Source organism: Lissotriton vulgaris, chromosome 7 (genome assembly GCF_964263255.1).
Source record: "Lissotriton vulgaris chromosome 7, aLisVul1.2, whole genome shotgun sequence".
Taxonomy (NCBI): Eukaryota; Metazoa; Chordata; class Amphibia; order Caudata; family Salamandridae; genus Lissotriton; species Lissotriton vulgaris.
Window position 1 is genome coordinate 1,037,316,132 of NC_141695.1, and position 22,783 is coordinate 1,037,338,914.

General features: G+C 42.7%; 1 protein-coding gene across 1 annotated transcript in view; it reads right to left on the reverse strand.

Moving 5' to 3' along the window:
- Positions 1-800: 800 nt before the first annotated feature.
- Positions 801-22,783, reverse strand: part of LOC147702885 (rho GTPase-activating protein 24-like) — a 293,148-nt gene continuing 271,165 nt past the window's right edge. The window contains exon 8 of the mRNA XM_086928841.1: positions 801-1,217. Coding sequence (XP_086784967.1) covers positions 980-1,217 — 238 coding nt within the window. The 3' untranslated portion in view covers positions 801-979. The remainder of the gene's footprint in view (positions 1,218-22,783) is intronic.

A 22,783-nucleotide genomic window follows, 5' to 3' on the forward strand; every position in this document is an offset into this window, starting at 1 on the left:
CCTCCAGTGGATTGTTAGACTTGGAAGTTTGTGAACCCCCACAAACAAGTACATTGTGGTGATTCAGAAACTACTATCATTACCCCTTCTAGCCTGGAAATGGTTGGATGTTTACTTCAGACAAGGGCTGGTGCAAATCCCTTTCCAGCACGGAAATTAAATGGATCACCCGGATTGGGGTGTGGGAGAAGGGGTTTCTCCGTGAGTAAAAATACTTTTCCCAAGGAGGAAAAAATAAACAAAAATGATGTGCATTTTTACACGGGGAAATTCCATTTCCCCTGTGTGGTGTTTTCCTCCACATAGAGCCCTGCACAGAGGGAACTATTCCCAACAAGAAAATCTCATGCTTTCACAAGGCCTCCACATGGACGCCTGTTCTCCGGGCATCTTTTTTATGGATAGAGTCCTTGAGGAGTTTGTGAATTCCAAAAACGTAGAAAGTCTACGCTCGGAAGTACATGTAAATATCCGAGAGCAGAATTCCTACTTTCTGTTAGGAGGACCGAATAAATTCTCAACATCCTGTGATTCTGGGTAATCTCCCCAGGCCTACAAAAAATTTATGTGCCCTTGTGTAATGTTACTGTTGCTCATGTAGAGCAGCTCCAATACATTCAGTCGAGTTCGCCATATATAAAATAAAAACCTGAAAAAAAAAAATACTGAGAAGTTGCTGAAGTTAAAGAACTGCTAAGTGCCTATTCGAGACTGCTGCTGTTGATGAAGGCGTGCCTCTGCTAATTCAAATAATTCTAATGACTATCCTATTCGTAATATATACTTAATGAAACATTGACTACATACTTATTTCTTTATTCAAGTTCTGAATTGCAGCATATTAAATACAAACTTCTGATTCACAAATCAAATATTCCTAAAGCATACAAAAAAAATGTTTATTTTTTTTCATTTCAGCTTGATTCTGTTGCCTGTGACCATGCTAATTTCTCATAACTTTAAAGAACAAAGCATTCGATCAAAAATTGTTGACAATTCGGGCAGTCTTCTTCACTTCACTGGTCAGATCTCCAAAAGTGTCAAAGAACTGCTCCATCTCCCTCTGCAGCATCTCGTTCCTCCTTTCCGCGTCTCTTCGCGCCCTCTCCGCGTTCCTCATTTTAATTTCTCCGATGTCATAACACTTCTTTTGCAGGTCCAGATTAGAGTGCAGCTCTTTGATTTCTGACTCCAGCGTGCTGTTCTGTTGCTCTAGGCTGTGGAGAAAGGAAAGGGCATGCATGGTAAGCAGGGCTTATATGTGGCACTGGTAATTTAACTCTTTCTAAAATTGTAGAAACACCACTTTTCATGTTTAGCAGTACATAATAGCTGTGGCTCAGAGAATGAACTCTTTATCAGAGAACGTGCGTGCTGCACATAAATGGCGAGCGGTTGTTTGCTGCGATGCGAAATGTGGGGAATGTTCTGGAATGCTTAATTTGAAAATGTTCATATATATTTTAAGATAAGTATAATTCATTAGTGTTCTATTACTGAACTGCATAGTATATAGTAATGTGTTTATCTACCTAGATATTGCACTTTTTTTTCATACACAAGTTTTTTGTTACAGCTAGAAAATTAGGATAAAATACTGCTAGTTAATGATGTGGGCGCCGATTCAGTTTGTGCTAGCACTGTACAAGTTTGGTTTTTTGTACTTCTCCTGGGTAACACAAATTTGTTTGCATGTTTGTTGTATTCTAGATTTAGTTTGAAAATATTTTTTGCATTGACTGAAGGATACTAATTTAAGGTGTTGCTATACTTACAAGTGTACATTTTAAAATGAAAATCAAAAGGATTAGTGTCAATAACGTAACTTGGTCAATGTTTATATGCCGATTTACAGGCTAATGCTAAGCATTAGAAGAGCAACCATTAAGGTGCATAATAATGGCCTTTGCAAATGCATTTTGGATGTCCAGCTGCAGGTTATCCTACTTTATATGAATAGAAAAATAGCAATGCGCTGCTTAATCTGAATTGACCAGACACTATTGGCGGTCATTACCAGAGGCCCATGAGTCCAGATGTGGCTGGTTTCCCTGTTATCGATCTAAACAGAATCAACAAGGTTTGTGAAGTTAAAGTGGATCCCCCAATGTTTCCCCCAAAGATTTGGATACTTCAGGGGAGAATGACGACTTGCAACAAAGAAATGGTATGCAGTTCCTTAGTGAAATATAATTCACAAAAACGCCACCAAGATATATCTATGTGGTGGAGTATATCAGACAGGGGTCGGGTCTAAAAATAAAGGAGGAGGGGGAATTCCTCCTTTAGGAACTAGGGCTCTCACACACCCAACAAGCCAGGTGTCATGCTTCATCATTTCAGCCTGCCCCTAGTTGGGTCGGCGCTGCAATGCCCAACGGGCACACTTAAAGGGGGTCTTTGTCGGAGATCTTTTATTCCTTGCCGTAAAGGTGCAGTGGGAGTGAGAGGGCCTAGCTAGATGTAGATGTATGTGAAGTGATTTTAATAAAATAGGTTAGGTTAAGGATTCCTCTGAAAACTTTTATTATATTTTATACTTTTAATTATATTTCCCTTACGTTGAACGGACATATATGATGTACACTTTGGCAGTCATAGACAAGTTGCAATCTTACATACACCAGCAGTGTTCTCGAATGTTCACAATATATCCTTTAACACCATCAACTCTTATGATTTTCCCCCCCTGCGCTGAAAATCTGTAAAACCCATTGTTCATGACGAGCTCAGCTCGGCATGAGTGTACGAGAGGTGTACCTCATGACGAGCTGAGCTCGTCATGAGCGTCGAAGGGGTTAACATCTTACAGACATTAGCTAGTTTATGCATTCTGAGGCAAACTTTGCTGTTGCACTCACCCATTCACACTTGTATGTTTTGTTCAATTCAGATTCATCATGTCCTGCTGACTTTCTTCTTCGCACAAATCAGTATTTCTAAAGTGAAGTAAACTATTGCGCTTAATCGGTCCCATGCTTCCTGGTTTCCATGGTTATGGCTGATAAGGACATGCTGAATCTTCTGTCAACTTTTCAATTCTAAACTAACATGGACGTGTATATTACTGGGTCATGGAGAACCAGGCTCAAACATATAAATCACTGAGAAAAAAGAATCTGTTTGAGCAGTAGCATAAAATCCTGAGGTCCAAGAGGTCCTTAGCATAGACAGAGTAGAGGAGGTATCAAAATGGAGTTGGATTGCAAGTACGTTGAATGGGGCAAAAAACAACTTTCACAAAACCAATAGTGCGGGGTAGCCTACTGGGGACAATTGTCTCATGGAATATGGCAGGGCTAGGAAAAAAAATCAGAAGCTTAAATCCTTAGCATACCTAGACCCCAAGATAATTTGCCTCCAGGAGACGTGGGCTAGGGAAGAGTTCCAGTTAGAGAACTATTATGTGTACTGTAGTGCGGCAAAAAAATCCATAAAGGGGCGTGCATGTGGGGGTTTAGCCATTCTGCTAAGTTGTGAGTTAGCATGGGACCCTGTGATATATATACACCCATCAAATTGTTGTATATGTGCCAAGTTGAAAATGGCAATAGATTACAGGGGTCACACTACGTTTCTGTTTTTGGTAAACGTGTACACTCCTCCTGGTAAGGCGTCTACCCCATTGATTGATTCCATTTGCTCTTTTGTGCATAACTTATGTAGTAATGAAGAAAGAGTATGTATAATGATGGTAGGGGACTTTAATGCTAACATAAGTAACAGTTCCATCTTGTCTTTTTCCAATGAGGATTTGGAGGAGGTTTGGTGTATACCAGAGCCAGTAGTCCCGACCAATTTAAAAGTTGACAAACGTGGCCTTTCACTCTTGCAAAATCTTAGGGATCTTGATCTTGTATTATTAAATGGCAGATTCCCAGAGGATTCACCCGCAGCCCTTACCTTTCATGGGACATATGGCCATTCCCTACTTGATTATATGGCAGTGTCTTTTCAATTGTTTGGGGCATGTTCACAGTTCAAGGTGGTTCCCACTAAGTTGAGTGACCATAACATCTTGGCGGTAAACTTAGTTATACATATCGAGAAACCTGAACTCTGGAATCAGAGGAATGACAATGTAACTTATTCTCAAAATAATGGTCACTCTTATTGGTCATACAAGAACCTCCCGAACTTTCAGTGGGTATTTAAAAATATTGCATTTAGTTTAATCCGGGAGAGCCGGATTGTGAGATATGAAAGAGTCATGACTGCGATAAAAGATTTGGGAAGAAAGAAGCAAGGTGAAAGAGCCGTCCCCATAGTAATACTGCCCATTGATATTAAAAAACGTAATAAGAAGATAAATGGGCTGATTAGATCCCAATTTAAAGACCCTACGGCCTTAAGACAAAAAGAGATATATAGATTAAAACAGGTCCGGAAAAGAAAAATAGCAGATGACCGTAGGGCTGCCGAAGATGAAAAATGGGTTAACCTTCGGGAAGTGGCGCTTTCAGGGGACACTAGAAAGTACTGGGCGCTAATAGCCAAATTTTGCAACAGTAGAGAAAAATTTCAACCCATGCTGATCCCTGAAGCAGAATGGTGTATTTATATATCCTTTCTGTATGCCCCCAATCCACTAGTTGATGAAGTTGAGAGGTTTAGTAAAATCACAGCATTGGCCGGTGATGTTGAAGCACCATCAGTGAGGGAAATTGAAGGATACATTAAGGGGGCGAGATACTCTGGGGCAATGGGGCCGGATGATGTCCCCGTAGCCATTATAAAAAACGACTGTGACGATTGAGCAAAAGTATTACAACCTCTGTTTGTCCATTGTTACAATCTCTGGGACATCCCTTATTCCTGGAAGGGAAGCATAATAGTCCCACTATACAAAAAGGGCCCTAAAAACTCTCCGGCAAGTTTTAGGCAAATTTCCCTTTTAGACGCAACTGGAAAATTGTTCGCAAAAAGTATCCTTGTTCACTTGCAAGAGTGGGTATTTGGAAATAATTTAATTCCCCTTGAACAATCAGGGTTCCGGAAGAATAGTGGTACTTTAGACAACATCTCTGTTCTGCAAACCCTAACTGATAAATATCCCGTAGGTCGGAGGACTCCGTTGTATACAGCATTTATTGATTTCTCCACAGCGTTCGATAGGGTGGATAGAGGGACGCTGTGGAGTAAATTGATTGCTATGGGGATCTCAGGGAACCTGTTAAGAGTAATAATTGACCTTCACTCTTCGACATGGACTCAAGTCTTGTTAGGAGGGACAAAGGCCTCTCATAGAAAATTCCCACTAACAATGGGTTGAAGCAAGGGTGCCTATTAGCCCCTTTACTCTTCTCAATCTACATAAACAATCTACTGAGTCGGTTAGGGGAGAGTAAAGGGGATCCTCCACAAGTGGGTGATCTAAAAATAAGTTGTCTGTTGTATGCAGATGATGCAATAATAATGGATCTAACCCCAATTGGGTTACAGAGACGACTGACGGAATTGGTTAGGTACACTGAGGAATACTTTTTAAAAATAAACATTTCAAAGAGTAAAGTGATGATTTTTAGTCATAGCGGTTGTAAGGTTAGACCAAATTTAAATTGGTTTTTAGGAGATGAGAAAATGGAAATAGTAAAATTTTACCCGTACTTAGGATTTTATTTTTACAAATAGGTGCTCTGCTAAGAAACATATGGACCATTGTAAAAGTAAAGCTATCTCACAAGCCTCTGCAATTAATCGCTTGTATTTGCAATGCGGGAAAAGACATTTTTCGCACACTATTGCAGTGTATAAAATAAAGATCCCCCCGACCTTGAATTATGCAAGTGAAACAATAGATGAATGTGAGTGGGCAAAGTTTAAGAAAGTGGAAGGAAAAATCTGGCACCAAATATGTAATCTAAGTTATGCTGCGTCTATCGCAGCTCTTAGGCTCGAATTTGGCCTCCTTTCAACATATGTGCTATCAATGGCAGCTTGTTTACGGTGGTGTAACGCTTTGTTAAATGGTCAAGAGAATCTGTTAAGGTTAGCATTGCATAAGGAAATTTTTGTTAATATGTTGCAGAAAAGTGCAATTTTTAGAAATTTTTTAAAGGCTTTAAACATTTTTGGTTTAGATTTTGAAGAAGTAGCAGGTTTAGATAAAATAGCTTTAAAGCATATAATAAAAAAAACTATATATGTGATTTCACGTGAAAGAGATTTGAAAATATGCCACACGAATGGAAGGTTGGACTGTATTGCATAGAGCTCTACTGTTAAAAATCCTCAGCCGTATGTACTTTGGAACCTGAATCATGGAGTTTGCAGAGTGATCTTATTATTGAGAATGAACTTGCTGCCTTTGAGGATTGTAGCAGGTGCCTGGGAGGGTATCCCTAAAAATGAAAGACGTTGTGATTTATACAATGGTGGTATACAAGATCTTAATCATGTCTTGATTGTGTGTCCAGCACTTTACTTAATACGTCGCAAATAACAAAGGCATGGATTTTTACAGTATAAAACTGCAACAGCAGAATAGGCCCACAACTTTCTTTTGCTCCCCCCATCAGAACTGATGTGTTTTAAAATTTTCCGCTTTTTTAAAGAATTTTTAAATGTTTATTAAAAAAATTAATGGGCTTGAGCTGTAGGTCTTCTAAAGTATTGTGTGAAATTATCCCATATATTAGCACTTTCTTAAACACTTTAGGTACATTAATCTGTTGCTAAAGATGATAATCAACATTTAACCCTTATTGCGTTGTAGCATATTTGCAGGATAGTCAATTTATCAAGTACATCTCCTTATAAACAAGCTGCTAGTTAGTCACTTGTAAGAAAGGTCCTGGAATAGGGTATCTAACGCACTTGCACTTTATTTAATGCATTAGCACTTTAGTTAGTACTTTGTAAAATATTTTCTGCTATTTCTATTCCATGTTCATCTCCTTAAAAAAGTTTTTAACTGTATTTATAAATCGATATGTGTATATTTAATGATAACTGTACATGTTTTAACTATTAGCCGCCCAAATGTAGAGTAATTTATTAAACTAGGGTGATAGCCAAAAGTGTTTCCTATCGGATAATAAGTGTTCTTGCCCGCAAGTGTACTCTAAGAGGTCTCTGTTGTCTACCGAAGTGACGTATATATTAAGGAAAATAGATTACTTACCTCTGGAAGACGTAATTTAGGAAAATTGAAGTTTTAACTTTTGTGCTTTAGAAGCTGTTTTTTTCCGTCCACCGTAGTGAAGAGTTTAATGAAGAAAAAGTGATTATGTACCATTGGGTGTAATTTAGGAAAATTGAAGTTGTGACTTGTTGTGTTTTTATTTATTGACCTGTATGAAATGCTGCTTTATTTTGTATTTTATGTGGGATTCCATGGAATTCCAAATCATAATAAAATAAATTGAATTGAATACTTACATACACCAGCAGTGTTCTAGAATGTTCACAATATATCCTTTAACCTCTTACAGACATTAGCTAGTTTATGCATTCTGAGGCAAACTTTGCTGTTGCACTCACCCATTCACACTTGTATGTTTTGTTCAATTCAGATTCATCATGTCCTGCTGACTTTCTTCTTCGCACAAATCAATATTTCTAAAGTGAAGTAAACTATTGCGCTTAATCGGTCCCATGCTTTCTGGTTTCCATTGTTATGGCTGATAAGGACATGCTGAATCTTCTGTCAACTTTTCAATTCTAAACTAACATGGACGTTTATATTACTGGGTCATGGAGAACCAGGCTCAAACACATAAGTCACTGAAAAAAAAGAATGTGTTTGAGCAGTAGCATACAATCCTTTTACAAATACTACTGGTGCACCTATTTTTAGGGATACCTTTAATTAATCAAGACCATTTTTAAAAGACTATAGGTATGCCATTTTCACGAAGTCTACCCCATCTCCAATTACGCCTTCCAGCTTTGTTCTTTGTTTCCAGCTTTTTGGGAGGAAATCAACCTTGTTTCCTGACAGATGAGCCTCTGGAGAGTTTACCCAAATCCCTTCCACTAAGGCAGAGGTCACTGCTATTCTGAAGTCCTCTAGGAGAAGGCATTGACTGCCCAAGACTGATTGGTTGGACTTTTGAAATTGTAGTGATGCGCTGTACTGCCAGTGGGTATGAGCTAGAACTGCGCTGCTACTCATTGAACAACATTTGGACAAATGAGCTGTGTGGACTATGCTGCGGAAATTGCACTCCAGAGAGTGGAGCAGATATTCTGTATGTTTAGATACAGATGGCTTTGGAGATATCTAAGCCCTGAATTGACTGTGTCCTTGACGTGCAGTCCTGTTTTCTTTCCATGCTCTCTATGATGGTAGGCCTTGTTGGAAGAAAGTATCCTTTGTTGTCCTGGCTACAGAACCAATTGAGGTGTTGTTGACACTCATACGAAGATGCAGGAACTACTGAGATGTCAGCTTCCATTACCTTCACATTCCTTCTAGTTGGATATGTTCTCTTTCTTTTCTTAGACCTCTTGCTTTCAGTCGTCGCAATTTGGCTGTGAACCTAACTACTGAGCCCTGCCATGCCACCTGGTGAGTGTGCTCTGCAGAAATGCTGACAAAAATAAGTTGTGCGGATCTTTCTTTCTATTTCCATGGTACGCAGCCCTTGTGTGGTATAGTGTGTATTCTAATTCCCAGTATGTCTCAGTTGATGTCTGGATTGCAGAGAGTGGAATGCGGAGAGCAAATGATTTCATAGAAAGTTAGTTTTGTAGTCTGCAGTGAAAGGTAAGAAATAGGGACAGTTACAGGGATTTACTACTCTACCTCAAGTCCCGCAAACATTTGGGAGGGGAAAGTTAGATTTACTTTTGTAACTTCACTCTAACAAACTATGGGGAAAGTGCATTTGTTAGTTTCAGATTTACTATCATAACTTCAACCCAACAAACATTGGGCGAGTGCAGATTTACAACTCTAACTGCAGTCTAGCAAACATTGTGGAAAGTGCATAAATTGGGAGGATGGTGTGAGTTTACTATTCTAATCCAATCCAACAAACAGAGATGAATATTTGGGGGGCTGGGAGATCAAGTTTAGTATTTTAGTTCAACTGAAACAAGCATTGTGGAAATTGCATACACTGGTGTGGCCTGATTTGCTAGTCTAACTCTAGTCCAACAAACAATGGGGAAAATCTATCAATGGGTGTTACATTTCTTAATCTAATTCCAGTCTAACAAGCACTGGAGAATATGCATACATTGGGCAGGTAATAATTAGTATTAAAACCCAAGTCCAACAAACTTTGGGAAACGTATGTATTTGAGGAATGACCAAATGTACTGTCCTAACTTCAGTCCAACAAACATTGAGGAAAGGTGAGGGGTAAATCTGATAATGAACTCCAGTCCATCAAATAGATTGAAGGAAGATTCATGGTCCCTGTCAGCCTCTCTGATCCTTTTACTTGGGAGGTGCTCAAGTGCCACCTGACCCTCGGTACTCTAACCTAGACCCCAGACCATAGCAAACCTGCAATGCCCCCTAACTTTCCCCTCTGGCTGTCTCTCTGTTCTGCTTTTCTGCTTTGCTTTGGTTCCTGCTGTCTCTGTTGATCCTCTTTTTATATAATGTCCCTTTCTTTATTGCCTCTTTCTGTCTCTCTTTGGTCTCATTTTGCCTCCTCATTGTCTCTATTCTGTCTCTATTGTGCCTCTTCTCCTGTACTGTCCTTTGTTTTGTGCCGTTGTTTGCTGCTTCCCGCTCTGTGTGTGCATCTTTTGCCTTCTGCCCCTCTTATGACGCCCATTACTGTCTCTTTTTTGAGCCTCTGTATCTCATTTTGCTATTTTATCTCTCTATTCTGACTAATCTTCCTTTGAGTGCCCTTCTTCACTTTCCCACGCTTCCTCTTCATGTGCTCTTCCCACAAGCCCTGCAAGACCCCACTGACCTCCCCTCCCTTTCCATGATGTCTTCTTAATGGTGGCCACAGTGTGGACGCACCACTGCTACCCCAAAGAAACACCTGTCTGCACACATTAGCAGCTCAACCACACCCAGGCCCAAGACCCCTTTGCTGCCAGCCACCCAACGCAGCCTGAGCTGCTACTCGATCTAAACCCTCAGCACTCTCAAATCCGGAGGCTCTTCTGCACTACTCTCAGGCCTCCCCCACAATGACTGAAGGTACGTTCTTCAGCCCTACCTCCGGCTTCTCTTGCCCCACCTCTAACCCTCACTCACCACCTCTCCATACCAGAACACATCATATATACAACTGCAACAAGACCACTGCACACAACAGCACACCCCACCCTTACCTGCCTGCTCCTCTACACTTGTTTGCTCGCCATAGAAGTCTGGGACCTCTTGCACAATCTCTCTCTGGACTCACTACTTCTAACAGAATTCTGACTTAACCAACATCCATGCCAGACATAGCTGTGGCCTCCTCCAGTTACAAAACCATGAGACAAGACAGAACTAACCCACTCAGAGGCAGACTCGCCATCATCTACAGTGAAGAAATCAACTACTTCATCACCTTGGCCCACACTAGCAGCTGGGTAGAATATGTGCCCTTCAAAATCAGCACAATGAACACCACATTCCCTGGAGGAGCCCTACCCTACTCCCGCCCCCAGCATTCCAGATCCGATTCCAGTTCCACTCTTTCAGTTCTCATCACCCCAGGGCCCTCTCATTTCACTCCTTAATTTTGCTCTGCGAACTCAACTTCCACCTAGAGGTACTAGACTGACCACAACTCCATCACCCTCCTAGAAGACCCAAAGATTTTAGGGTTCTCCAAGCAGATTAACCACCCACCCACATGGCCGGGCATCTCCTCAACCCCATCTTCATCAGTTTCTCCAACATCACAGTAGACAAACTCACCCAATTGGCTGGGTGAACCACTTCATGCACATGCTAAACCAGCTCAGAATCGATTCCACCCAGACCACCGATGTCACTGGAACAAAATCCTCAAGGACATATGGGTCTCTGAGCTCTGGTCTCAATGCACCTCACACTATGATGCCCTAGCATTCTCCATCACGAACATAAACACAAGGATCACCTCTTTTGCAAACTTAATGGCTCCCCTAAGAGCCACCCCACCCATCACTGCAAGCTACAAGCCTGCTGGCACACCAAGGATATCTGGAACAATGGTGACTCTTCCACTGACAACATAGAGCCTCCAATATATCAGTGCTTTGAAACTACCAGCAGCACCTCAAAACCATCAAGGGCTTAGCCCTTAAGAAGCAGATCCTCAATAGCTCCAACTTCACCAGTAAAATTTTCTCCATCATGATGGAATTCATGTCCTTCTTTGCCACCTCAATGACAATCACCCCCTCCCAGGAACTCTGCACACAACTTTCCCACAATGTCATGTATAAAATCAGTTACATCTACAACTTTGCTCCCCAATCAGACCTCTTCATTCTCTGAGTCCTCCCCTCTAAAAACCAGCAACCCCCCTGAAACCGCTCTGACTTGCTGGCCAGTCAGCACAAGTGAAAATACTAACAGCATGTGCTCTAGCCACTCGGAGCCCCTTCAGATCCGTGCTCACACTACATCTCTGGGAACAGTCTTGACTCCATCTGAACAGCCCTTACACCCATACTTAACTAATCTATTTACACTGCCACATTCCTGGACTCCTGAAAACACACCATCATCCTACCGCTTCTCAAGCAATCTTCAACAGATCCTCTACATTTGGCAGACTACAGGCCCTACTCCCTCCTCCCCTCCCAAATCAAAGTCCTAGAGAAGCTCATAAATGCTTGCATGGCCAACGACCTCAAGGCAATCCACCTCCTGGATCCTTCCAAATATAGCTTTTGACCCAATCACAGCACAGAGAAAGCCTTCATCACTGCCACCATCGACATATGACTCATCACAGACAAAGGGGACACAACATCACTCGTTTTACTAGACCTCTCAGCAGCATTCAACCTTATCTTCCACCCCATCCTCATCCAACATCTCTACGAGGCCAGATTGCATGGTCCGGCCTTACGATTTATCAGCTCCTTCCTGTACTGATGCACCCAATTGTCAGCCTAGCTCCCCACTTGTACGAAGACACCAACATGATCTGCAGCATCCCACAAGGCTCCACCCTGAGCCCCACCCTGTTAAGCATCTACATGACCCACCTTCACCAGTATCACTCGCTCCGTCAGTTTCAAAATCATCTCTTACACAGACAACACACCGCGCATCCTCTCCCTATCATAAGATATTTCCACTACCCAAGCAAACTTTGCCAGTTGCATGTTCTCAGTAGCAGGCTGAATGAGAAGGAACTGCTTCAAACTCAACAGTGACAATATTGAAATGGTCCTTTTTGGCAGACACCTCCCTCTAGCCCCTGGGTTGGTGGCCTACCAAGCTAGGACTGACTCCCCACCCATCAAATGCTGTTGGAACCTGGGCATGATGGTTGACATCCAAATATTCATCTTGTCCAATCAAGTCAACACAGTCGCTTTCACACTCTCAAACTGCTCAGGAATGGCTCCCTCTGGAGACACACAGATCCGTCACACAATCACTTGTCGATTCAAAAAAGGGGGTGGTGAATTTGCATGTAGCCAGGTTCTGAGCTGGGATGGTGCAGTGAGCTAAAAAACTGTGATGGATCAAGCCCTGATCTTTGGACTGGGTAAGAGTGGTCTGCTTAATTCAGACACTCTGTTCTGAATCATTTTGTCCACCATTAGCGTGGAAGGGTATACTCAGATGTGAGTCCCTTGCTCATTGCACCATCAGGATTCAAGCAAGCCGGGCCGACGACGGCTGAAATGCCAGAAACCGGTCCCCGGTAGCTTGTTTCCTTCCCAGTATAAGAATTGGCTTGGTAGTTTGGTTTGCCCTGTTCCCATCATGCACTGGGACAGGAACAGACTAATTTGCATGTAGGCAGGTTCTGAGCTGGGATGGTGCAGTGAGCTAAAAAACGGTGATGGATCAAGCCCTGATCTTTGGACTGGGTAAGAGTGGTCTGCTTAATTCAGACACTCTGTTCATCACCACCCACTTTTCTGAAACACAATCACTTGTCATCAGAAGGCTTAACTATGGCAACAACCTCTATGCTGACCAAACACAAGGAGATGAATGACGGAGCGCTGAAACTTTTCAGACACTCACCCCCAGTCACAGATCTGGGTTGAATCCATCATCGTTTTTTTAGCTCACTTCCCCACCCCAGTTCAGACACAGCTATATGCAAATCAGTCTTGATCCTGTGCCTCATGGGAATAGTCCAGCCCGAACTGCCAAGCCATGTCTTCCCTGGACCGGAAACAAACCTCCTGGGACTGGTTTCGAGCTAACAGCCCTCATCAACCAGGCTAGCTTGAATCCAGTGGCAAAGTGAGCAAGGGACCCACGTCTGGGCATACCCAGCCAACTGAGGGCGAACATAGGGGTGAGTGAGCCCAACTCACCAAAAGACTCCAAGTAATAAAGCTGCAAGATTCACCCCAAACCTACTCTACTCAAGGACATTCACTGCCTCCCAAAGCACAAGCAGTCTTTTTTCAAACTCCTCATACACACCTTCAAAGCTGTACGCAATCAAGGCCCCGCCTTCCTCAATAACCTTATCCCGTATCACACCCTGGCTGGACTCCTCCACTCAGCTAACCTACTTCTTGTTAACAGTCCCCTCATTCAAGATGCCAGAGACGGAGGGTGTGCCTTATCATACGATACCTCTAAAACCTGAAATGAACTCCCCTACCACACCAGAGCACCAGCTCCATCCTCACATTACAGAAGAAACTGAAAATCCAGCTGTTTCAGTTGCCCCCAGACAGGCCAAAACTTCCCCTTCACAGGCACCAGGATACCCTCCCATGTGATATACGTGCCCTACATTTAGACATCACATAACAGTCTGAAAAGTGACTACATGTGGGTGGGTCAGATTTACTACTCTAGCTAAAGTCCAACAAACATTGGGTAAAGTAAGATTTACAATTTTAACACCAGTTTAATACACATTGGGGAAAATGCCTACAACTGGGTGTCATAATTCAATATCCTAACTAATGACCAATAAACATAGGAAAGGATAAGTTTAAATAAAACACTTTATCATCTGATGCAGCCTTATTGCCTAAATCTTAGTTAGAAACAGTTCCTGAGGGAAACTGGTCAGCAGCTGGAGCATAAGGTATTTTACTTTCCTTCTTTGTGGATAACAACAATGTGCAGCTACTTCACTAGCTGTTGGAAAGAGCTGTCATGATCCCCACTGTGTAGGAGGAGAGAGCACACCCGGTAGATCCTCTTAGCCCCAAAAGGAAATTATACATGTCATACCCTATTTGGAGTAAAGGAGAACTGACAGAGGTCTCTCACTGGTCTTTTTAAGTATAACTTGCACAGCTATCATGCACCTCACATTACATCATTGATGATGTCTGAAATCTACTGCGGTGCAATTTATACTTATACCAGTTTCCTATAACTTTTTCAGTGACTCAACATAGATCTAAGTGAGACTAATCAGATAGGCAGGTTGCAAAAGGTCCCCTTCTGCTTAAATAATGCAATTCCCATAGTTGGAAATGCATGAATATTTACTAATTTCAAATCCAGAAATGTCGTGCAAAATCGTTGGTATTTAGGGGAAGAGCTTTTTATTTCCCCATTAGAAGAAAACCAGAGTAAATTGTGCTAATGGAATACGTTTTTAAAAGTGTACATATTTAAAAATGCAGAATTTCCATAGCATAGCCATAAATTGGAATGCATAAATGTCGTCTGGGAGCATTCTTGGGGACCTATAACTGTCATAACTTCCCACACATACTCCTGGAATCCCAAAAAAATATTAAAATAACTCCAACCGCAGGAAAAAAACCTATGGGAGCAAATTGTTGACTTTTCTCCTGATTTTGGACGCTGGTATTTAAATGAAATATATAGTTATTATCTAGAAATGCTGGTCTGCTTTTTGTGCTGGGGATGCCCACCTGCATATCTACCATAGACCTGATCATACTCTACCTGCAGACGCCGCTGCACCGAAGGACACAGAAGAGATCAGTGAGCTTGTATCTGCTGCCTGCACGAATGGCCTTTTGAGTGCACAGCCACGAAGAATAGCCAAGAACCTATCCAGCAGCCAAAGAAGGACGGAAAAGCAGGGGACGAGGCAATCAAATCAAGTACTTTGTACTCTTCAGTTATTACTCGTCCTTTCAATTGTAACACTTTTATCAGGTGCAGCAAAACCGCTTTCCTGTGTGGACAGAAACTCTAGTTCACATGGATGGCGGTAGAATACCGCACATTTGTGGCGTAAAGACAAACCCCAGTACACAATAGGGGACGATGTCCCCAATCCTCTAGCCATACTAACTGCAGGCATTTCTAACAATAACTGGCGACCATCACAAGGTTTTCCAAAATGTCAGCCATCTGACATAGCCCTTGATAATGTCTGCTGAAAATGGAGAAACTGAAAGGCGTCATCTGGACCAAAGCTTGCAATGCTTCTCTGAAAGGCTTGCAGCTTGTCCCTTCTGCGGCCGCTGTCTCACAGTTTTCCTGCAGATATTTCTGTTGTCCACATGGATCCCTTGGAAAAGGGTGGAGGGTCAGTCATGAGCCAGTTCGGCCAAGACTGGATGGATGGAGTACCACAATGTTTTAATCCGCTGGAAGCTCTTGCTGGGGGAGCTTGGACTTGCTTCCATTCAGATGGGTATTAGCAAATGTTTCTGGACTGCAGGGACTGCAACCAGATCGTGACACACGAGGCTGCTAGCCAGATTGACCATAACCTTTTTAAGTGGCTAGAGGTCCAAAAACCCAAACAGAAACTTCAGAGGGTGCATCGTAAGCCTCAGGAGCTGAAGGACACCTGGGTGTTCATGTGTTTCCTCTTATTATTCACTCTGAGCCTTATTTACAAGACAAAATGCGTTAGTTTCCCTGCACCTGCATGTGAAACCCTTGCGCCACCACGAATGTTACGTTGCGGTCCGGTTTAGAGGAGAAGCTAGGTGCTGAAGCGGGTGGCGAGCCTTGAGGGCGATGTGCCAGGTACGCTCCTACCCCCCTCCCGAGACCCATGGTGCAGCTAGCGCCATAATTTAAAGTGCAGAAAAACTCCTAAAATCAGGAGTGTTGAGAATGGGCTATTAGCTCTCCCCCCGTTTTTCTTTTTGCACTTTTTCACTAATTTTACTTTTTCACTTTCACGTCCCCAGGTTAGGGTGGACGATTAGAGAGTCCATACCGCCGGGGTTCACACTAGTCCTGATGAATGCCTAGGTAAATTTAGACCACTTAAAAGGCTGAAACATGTTGACTGATTAAAATTCTGAATTAAACCAAACCATTACCTTTGGCTGTAAATTCAGACACATATGACCATTTTTAAACCGTGTCGTAGGGATCTACTAATACATTTTTTTGAGATACTCTTTAGACACTTTTATTAATATTCCTCACTGCACGCCCTATCACACAACCAGCTCCGCAGTCTTCTGGCGTCGTAGCACACCGAGGAGGCACTCGGCCTCTGAGGTGGGGCCCTATGATGAAGCATGACACTGATTAGGTCGGTGTGTGAGGGCTTTCCAATCCATCCAAATTGGGTGTGAAACTCGCTCTTTACATGGCTCCGTCTCTGTGGCTTCTGAGACACATGTAACCTCTCTTCCTTTGTTTCGTATCTAATAACCGGGGACTAAGAGAGTGTTCCTTAATCTCCCTGCCTCTCCTTTTGTTTCTTTGCCACCACAAATGTGCCAAATTTACAATACAGCGCACCATGGCGCAAGGATTGACAGATGCGTCCGAAATTTTTGATGCATCTGTCGGCGCAAAAGTCACACATTGCTGGAGTCGTGTCGCAAGCACGACGACACTCCAGCAATATATGGGGAGGCCTATTCCTAACACAGTACGTCACTCCTTATGCCTGATCCAAGCAGGCGTAGGGTTTTGACCAGTAACGTCTTAGAAGTGGCGCAGTGAAATCTTGTAGATTTCACTGCTTCACTTCTACATGCCTTTCCCACATGGGAACACCAACCCTGCACACATTATACCTGCCGCAGGTATACTGTAGACGAAAAAAGGTGGTTGGGCCCAATGGGAGGGAGGGTAGGTAGGGCCACACTAGAATTCAACAAATTATAGTTACCTATGCCTCCAGACTATGAGTTAGACAACACTTTATTGTGGATAAACAATAGTTTATTAGTTTACCCTCGACATTGGTTTATGTCTTTGAGTTATATCTTAGTTAACGACAATTATTTTCATTGTTTTTAAACGACAGACATGAGATCACCATCAACCTCATATCCAGCCATATGCAATTCAAACAGTGATTTGTGCATATATACAGTGCAGGGGGAATAATGATGATCAAACACAATTAAGGAAAAACATTCAAACTCTTTACATGGACAAAGATTATCATGGACAAAAATCAGAGAAAAAACAGTTCACAGAAACAAATCACAATTGGGAGGCGAGCGAGAGTAAGCAGTTTTTTTGTGAAAATTCTACTCTCCACTCCTCGAACACAATCAATATGTACTATTCACAAGAGAAAGCCCAATTTATGCAACAGTCGTATTGACCCTTAGTGACAGGGAAAATGCCGACGCGTTTCGAATCCTGGAATTTGTTTGCAGGATTCTCATCAGGGCGCTGTGATTGTGGTCCATGGGAACTGTTTGTGGAAAAAGGAAAGGACGATTTTATTAAAGTTTTTGACCTCTAGCCATTTTTGCCGGTTAAGGACACGCAAGGAATTGCGGGTTACCTTTTATTTTGGTGCCATGGGTCCTACTGGGATTGAAGGATCGTCTATGCCACGTGAAGTTTGGGCTGCAACAGAGCACACCGTGTAAGGATTGTGAGGTAAAAAGGATTGTTGAATGACGGAGGGCTACAGTAATGTAAAAAGTTACCTTAGATTCAAGCCGTCCTTCGGCAGGTGTGCCGGTAACGGAGTGTTTAATTCTCCATACTAGCGTAGTTTATCTGCAATTGGAGAATTTAAAGGAGGGTTGGGGTGAATCAGTGTGGCCATAGCCGCATGTCAAAAGAACTTAGCATATCGCCGGGGGACTTACTTGTATGCGAAAACGCATTGGCAGGCTCGCCGGTAATGGAGACTGTTTGGTTGTAGATCTACGGAGCAAAGAGGGAACGGGTATCAATTGTCTCATTAGTTTTGAAAAGACATTGCGTCCCAGGGACGAGTTGCGGGGCTTGGATCTTACCGTTGAGTGACGCGAAGAGCTCTGCTATTCGAACTTGCTTGGAACCGGCACACACTGTTAGTGTTTGCGGCTGTCCTGTGCCAAGCCGAGTTCCTAAAGCAAAAACCATGTGGTATGCGCTCGTCCAATCAGGGACAAGGCCGCTTGTGGTGCTTTATGGGAGTTGAAGTGCGAGATCGGATTTAGGCCCGATTGATTTCACTAAGGGAGTTGAGGCCCGTATTAACGCTGTCAAATTTTAGAATTAGATATGCCTCTTTGCGGAGTAGCATAGTTTCCACATCTGGATAGCGCTTGGGGTCAATCCAGACCAATGCTGTCCATTTGAAATCGTTTTCAGTGTGATTGTTGTTCAGAAAGTGTTCCACCATTGGCGCAGATATGACTTTTTTCTTAATGCGAGAACGGTGTTGGGTAATTCTCGCATTGATGGGTTGATTTGTTTTCCCAATGTAAACTCTGTTGCATGGACAAACCACTGCATAGACGATGTTTCGGGTTTTACAGTTTGTGAAAACCTCGTGTTTCCACTTGGTGCCATGATTGATAAAAGTGTCACCCTCTAGTGTGGTGGAGCATGATACACAGTTACCACATTTGTGGTGCCCACGAAGAGGTTTCAGGTTCCACTGAGCTATGAGGTCACTTCTCGGTGGAGGAATATAGCTATCTGCTTTGATAAGATGTTGACCAATGCTTATATTTTTCCGCATTGCAAAGATGGGTTTTGAAAGGGGGTACTCAAGGGATTCCAATAAGTGCCAATTGTTACGGATGATATTTTTGAATTGGTTAGTGTGTTGACCAAACGTGGTAACACACACCAGTTTGTCCAATTCCTTCTTTTGTTTTGGCTGTAGAAGTGTTTTTCTGGGGGTGTACTTTGCCCTATTTTTGGAATGTTTTAGCAGTTTTTTGGGGTACCCTCTTTCAACCATCTCGTTGCAAAATCTGGTTGCGTGTGAATCAAAGTCTTTGAGATCGCTACAATTGCGTCTGATCCGTAATAGTTGGCCGTAGGGCAAGTTGTCCTTAAGGCATTGCGGATGCGAGCTGGTATAATGAAGGATCGTATTCCTGTCTGTTTTTTTCTTGTGCAAAGAGGTTGTCAACTTAGACTCACTGGTGCCTACTGTGACGTCAAGAAAAATCATTTCTTTGGGACTTGAGTTCAACGTGAATTGGATGTCAGGGTGCCTGGAGTTGAGCCATACGTGGAATTGATCAAGTTCCGTCTGGCTCCCCTGCCACAGGAGCCAGACGTCATCAATGTATCTCAGCCATTGAGTGATATGGTCTGAGAAGGGATTATTGCTGTAAATGAATCTCTCCTCATATTGTGCCATATACAACACCGCCAGCTCCGGCGCATATGGACAGCCCATGGCCGTCCCTTTGATTTGTATGAAAAAGTTGTTCTCGAACTTAAAGTAATTGCTCCGCAGAGTAATTTCAGCCAATGTAAGGATAAACGAAGAAGGCACTCGGTGGGGTCTTTCTCGTTGTTCGAGATACAGCTCAATTACCTCAAGTGCTTCGTCTTGCGGTATCTGGGTGTATAGCGAAGCGACGTCCAATGTCGCCATCAACTCAGAAGGTTCATTGAATGTACGCCCCTCAATTCGGGTGATAAAGTCTGTGGTGTCCCTGAGGTGCGATTTAACTTGTGTTATACATGGTTTCAAAAAGAAGTCAATATATTTTGAAATAGGTTCTAACACAGAATCGCACCCGGACACTATGGGTCTTCCAGGTGGTGCCTTCTCGTTTTTGTGAATCTTGGGTAAGAAATAGAGTATGGGTGTCCTTGGTGACTTTTTGTTCATATATTCAAACTCTTTAGGCCCTAAGCACCCTTCGTCCAAGCCTCTCTGCGTGATTTTACTTATTTTGTCCTGAATGGCAAGGACGGGATCTTCTTTGGACGGTCTGTACCACTCCCGATTGTTAACATGTAGTTGCCCTTCAGTAAGGTACATGGGACGGGGCCAAAGGACCACCGCCCCACCTTTGTCTGCTTGCTTTATTACAATTGACGTGTCAGATTTCAGATCACCAATTGCTTTTTGAATGCCTTTACTGATATTATTTTTGACAAAACTGTTTTTCTTCTCAAGTTTGGTGAGTGAAGACAACACCGCCTGTTCAAAAGCAATAATTTGTTTTGGAATATTTGTTGTCGGAGTGAATTTAGATTTAACTCTGAGTCCAGTGGTTTCTTGTGTTGACGTCATTTCGGCACCAGCGAAGTAAGTTTTCAGCCTGACTTTGCGACAGAAGTCAAGGGCCTCCAATTTCAATTTGGTAAAATCAGTTTTCTTGGTGGGGACAAATTTGAGGCCCAGGTTAAGAAGCATTTCCTCATCTCTCGATAATTCTTTGTCAGAGAGATTTACTATGGTGGACAGGTTCAGTTGTTGTAATTTTTGTTGCGGGTGCGCATTTGCCACGGTTGTTTGAAACGTGTCCGTGTTTGTCCGCCCCTGGATAAAAAAGGAGTCGATCCTCCTCTTGCTCCTCGTGTTTTAGGGTTGGACTGTCTCGAATCAGAGGAAGAATCGGAAGAAGTGGTGTCAGAGAATGTAAGGAATCTGTTTCTGGATCTTCCTTGAAATGTATTCAAGGCCCCTCTTGACTCCCCCGAGGTGTAAAAATCTTCTTTGAGAAAAGGATAGACCTGTTCAAGTCGGAATGTTTTGGAGTCTTTGTCAAATTGGGCTGATTTAATATTCAAAGTGTAATCTTTGAATGTAGCGATTTCCTTTTCTATTTTGTCAAGGAGGGCCTGCGCTTCACTAGTAGTCTGGCTATCATTGATGGTTTTGATTAAATCTTCAATTTCTTTTTCTTCCTGACTGCAAATGCGTTGAGCTGTCTCAATGGTATGTACCATTAAATCTCTACTGCATTTAGTGTTAATTTGGCTGAAACCTTTCTTGTAATCAGCGTCCTCTGTAAAGATGACGGGAATGTTCTTGACCTGAAGGCCCCAGGGAATAGTCCCCGCTTTTAAATGTTTAAGTAGGAAGTAACCATGAAGCTCAGTTCTAATATGCTTCTTCTGAAGCCTAATCAATTTGTCTGCCTCATTCTGTTGTTTAGCTGAGGTACTGAGGGTAATTGAAGAAAATGGCGAGGTCTCGATGAGGTTTTGGATATGGCTTTCCGTGAAGGACAGCGTATCTTTGTCTGCCATGTTACGCAAGAGTCGAAACCCTTGCAGACAACTGATGCTGACCAATCTGTAGGAGACGCTTGTTGCGTCACTCCCAAACCACTCGGGCAATGGCCCGCTCAGAAATATAGACGAAAAAAGGTGGTTGGGCCCAATGGGAGGGAGGGTAGGTAGGGCCACACTAGAATTCAACAAATTATAGTTACCTATGCCTCCAGACTATGAGTTAGACAACACTTTATTGTGGATAAACAATAGTTTATTAGTTTACCCTCGACATTGGTTTATGTCTTTGAGTTATATCTTAGTTAACGACAATTATTTTCATTGTTTTCAAACGACAGACATGAGATCACCATCAACCTCATATCCAGCCATATGCAATTCAAACAGTGATTTGTGCATATATACAGTGCAGGGGGAATAATGATGATCAAACACAATTAAGGAAAAACATTCAAACTCTTTACATGGACAAAGATTATCATGGACAAAAATCAGAGAAAAAACAGTTCACAGAAACAAATCACAATTGGGAGGCGAGCGAGAGTAAGCAGTTTTTTTGTGAAAATTCTACTCTCCACTCCTCGAACACAATCAATATGTACTATTCACAAGAGAAAGCCCAATTTATGCAACAGTCGTATTGACCCTTAGTGACAGGGAAAATGCCGACGCGTTTCGAATCCTGGAATTTGTTTGCAGGATTCTCATCAGGGCGCTGTGATTGTGGTCCATGGGAACTGTTTGTGGAAAAAGGAAAGGACGATTTTATTAAAGTTTTTGACCTCTAGCCATTTTTGCTGGTTAAGGACACGCAAGGAATTGCGGGTTACCTTTTATTTTGGTGCCATGGGTCCTACTGGGATTGAAGGATCGTCTATGCCACGTGAAGTTTGGGCTGCAACAGAGCACACCGTGTAAGGATTGTGAGGTAAAAAGGATTGTTGAATGACGGAGGGCTACAGTAATGTAAAAAGTTACCTTAGATTCAAGCCGTCCTTCGGCAGGTGTGCCGGTAACGGTATACTGTGGCACAGGGCTTTACAAAGTGACGCATCTCCCTAGATGCGTCACTTTGAAAATGGACCGCAACGTGGTGCATTGTTTACCCCACCTCTGAATCACAAAAAGTGATGCAACAGCAGCGCAAAAGTGTTGCAAGGGGCTTGCAACTCTGCCCCTCTGCCCCTCTATCTCTCACATATTTATGTAAATATCTGCTGTATCTGTGCAACAGTGACTTCCTCCAATCTCAGTCATTATGGCAAGGAATGAAATGCGATCGTCTAACTATGCATAATTGTGGAGATGTGGCTGTGTCTAAATGTGCACTTCTGGGAAATCTAACGTGGAGATCACTTTGGCCGGTCCCACTCCATATGCAGCGAA